Here is a 2,775-nt window from a genome sequence, read left to right as displayed (position 1 = left end):
ACGAGTAGCACAACTGTGAATATGTCTATGAGTGGCAATGATGGGGATGCATTCAGCTGCCCGCAGACTGGCTTATCTATGCAGATTTCAGGGATGTCTCCACAGCTCCAGTACATCATGCCATCCCCATCCAGCAATGCCTTTACCACTAACCAAACCCACCAAGGCTCCTACAACACGTTTAGACTGCACAGCCCCTGTGCGCTCTATGGATATAACTTTTCCACATCCCCTAAACTGGCTGCCAGTCCTGAGAAAATTGTTTCTTCCCAAGGAAGTTTCTTGGGGTCCTCGCCAAGTGGAACCATGACGGATCGGCAGATGTTGCCCCCCGTGGAAGGAGTGCACTTACTTAGCAGTGGGGGGCAGCAGAATTTCTTTGACTCTAGGACCCTAGGAAGCTTAACACTCTCGTCTTCTCAAGTGTCTGCACATATGGTTTGATGAAGCCTTTAAGTAAAAGTACAGTATGTTTGGTGTCTACAATGTATTTCTTTTGGAATATGAAAGGACACTCGATGTAGCTTGTAAAGTGTGTGTATATATAATATGAGAGGAAGTTTCACTGAATTTTTGATTTGCTTGTGGCCAGATTATTCTCCTATTTTGAGTTACACAGAGTTTGCTGCAGCGCAGACTGCTTTAGTTTTCTGGTATAATACACTTAGTTGTACAACACGTTGGGACATATGCAACAAATTAAGTAAGACTTCCTCCCCTTTCCCCCTCCTTTGTTCTAACCCCTTTAAAGAATGAAATGACACTTGGAGTATTAAACAACACAAACAAGCCCACTTACATTTCCTATAGTACTAGTGAGTTTTTTGAAAACATTCATAAAATGATAAGCTGATGCACCAAAGGTATTTTACAAGTTTCTTCTCTGTTATAAGGGATATGAAGAGTATTTGGACTTTTAAGTGTTATGCATCAAGAATCCAGCCTAAAATAGAAGTTTAGGTAATGGATTATTTACGAAGTAAACAGAAAGATTAGTTTGCCTTCTCATGATATGCTGGTTTTAGCTTATCAAAGGCACAGCATTCTCACTAGGAATTTTTTTTTTTTCAGCATTAGTCTAGATTAATGATTAGGTACTTGAAGACAAATAATGCATATTCAAATTGTGGTGATAGTAATTTAAACCAACAGCAGAAGAAGCAGCATTCCTTGGTACAGAATGAACTTCAGGGTGCTTCATTTTTGTCAAAGGGCTTGATGCATTTTTTGCCTCCATAAATACTGCCTATAAGACATTTACTGACAGTAGGATATTCTAATGTATCTTTATTTTTATATTTTTACTTTTTTAAAGGAAAATGCAGGTTTGATTTAGGAAAAAAAAGCAAGCAGGATGAGAAATTCCATTATTGGTTTTACCCATTTGTGTGTGTGTAATGGTTTGGGTGTTTGGTTTTTTTTTTTTAATTAGGGCAAAAAGTCCTCCATCCTCAGTATCTCATAAATACATCACTTGTATCAATTAGGCGGATGACCCAGTTTGCCTGCAAGTGTTTCTGGAAGGAGAACTTTATTGTAGCTGCCTCCCTGCTGCTCTGTTTCTCAGACAGTTTTTGCCCTGGAATTGGAGAGGTTCCCTTCCTTCCCAGCTCTGGTTTTAAATGGCACTTGTAAGAATGCAGGTCACAACCTGATCCTGAACAGGCTTCCCCAGAGTGACAAGGACACAGGGAGACACTTGTCATGGCAAAATTTCTGCCCTCATCTGCACCTGCACAACCCCAGTACACATCAGTCCTGCAAAAGCTGCCTCTCAGCTGCCTGCCTGTCGGAGTGGAACAACGAAGGTTATGGAACAGATTTTAATGCTTGAGAGAATGGGTTGTCTTCAACAGTATGCTAAGAATCCTTTAAATTGTGCAGGTGATGTAAAGGCGTTATAAAATGGGTACAAATGTAGTTGGAAATGCTTCTCTGGTCAGCATTGAAGGAGAATAAGGCCTTTCAGATTTTACGTTTATCTCTTGTTATATTTTCTTTATGAAGGTGGATTGTTGTGTTTCTCAAGAAAACTGTTTGTCTTTTCTGGCAAACAGTGGGCTTAACTACTCCCACTTCAAGAAAGACTGATTACAGCTAATATTTCCTCAGTGGGATGGAGATGATTAATGCAGAAACAGCCCTTTCGATATCTCCTCTTATTATTTGGGAATAGAAGAGAAACCACAGCAGTCTTTAAGCCTGTGCCTGGAGAAGGCTTTATTTCTATTAGTTCCATACTTGTTTATGTTAAAGAAGACTTGTAGAAAGTTCTCATTCAAAGCAGGAAAGACAAGAGGGATGCAGTTGAGATGTGGGCTTGCTTCTTTGCTGTCTCAAACTTCCCAAGTGACCTTGGGCAATTCACTCAGCCTTTTTATATCTAATTATTTTTTTCTTCTGTAAAATGTGATAATAGCACTTCTCTGCCTCACAGGAAAGGGTGACAGTACATAGATGATGATCATCTTTACACCTACTGTACTCTAGACAATACATTACAGATGAATGACTAGGTAGCGTTCATATATGAAGATAAGAAAGACCATTTGTGCACTTCAGGTCTGTTGCTAGTTTTGGCATTGCAGTGTCCTTTGAGGCAGACCTCCTAGCAAAGACATGCAATGCTAAAAACACTATTCAAAAACCTCACACTAATGATTTGTGACATGGTTCTAAGATGTGTAGAAGATGGGCAAATTTTCAGTTATGTAAGTTGTCATAACTTTATTGGTTTAAATTAACAAGAAACTTGTGTGTAGTAATTCATGCTCT

At 39.4% G+C, this 2,775-nt stretch overlaps 1 protein-coding gene across 1 annotated transcript in view; it reads left to right on the top strand.

Annotated features, from left to right (window-relative positions):
* TBX18 (T-box 18) overlaps positions 1–1,338 on the top strand; it is a gene marked incomplete at its 5' end in the record, with an annotated part of 20,266 nt that extends 18,928 nt beyond the window's left edge. Inside the window, one exon of the mRNA XM_026844108.1 lies at positions 6–1,338. Coding sequence (XP_026699909.1) covers positions 6–444 — 439 coding nt within the window. The remainder of the gene's footprint in view (positions 1–5) is intronic.
* Between the last annotated feature and the right edge of the window lie 1,437 nt (positions 1,339–2,775).

The sequence above is a fragment of the Athene cunicularia genome (genome assembly GCF_003259725.1).
Source record: "Athene cunicularia isolate RWA chromosome 3 unlocalized genomic scaffold, athCun1 chr3_part1, whole genome shotgun sequence".
In the NCBI taxonomy this organism is placed as follows: Eukaryota; Metazoa; Chordata; class Aves; order Strigiformes; family Strigidae; genus Athene; species Athene cunicularia.
Note: the sequence above shows the minus strand (reverse complement) of the source record. Positions and strands in the feature narration are given on the sequence as shown.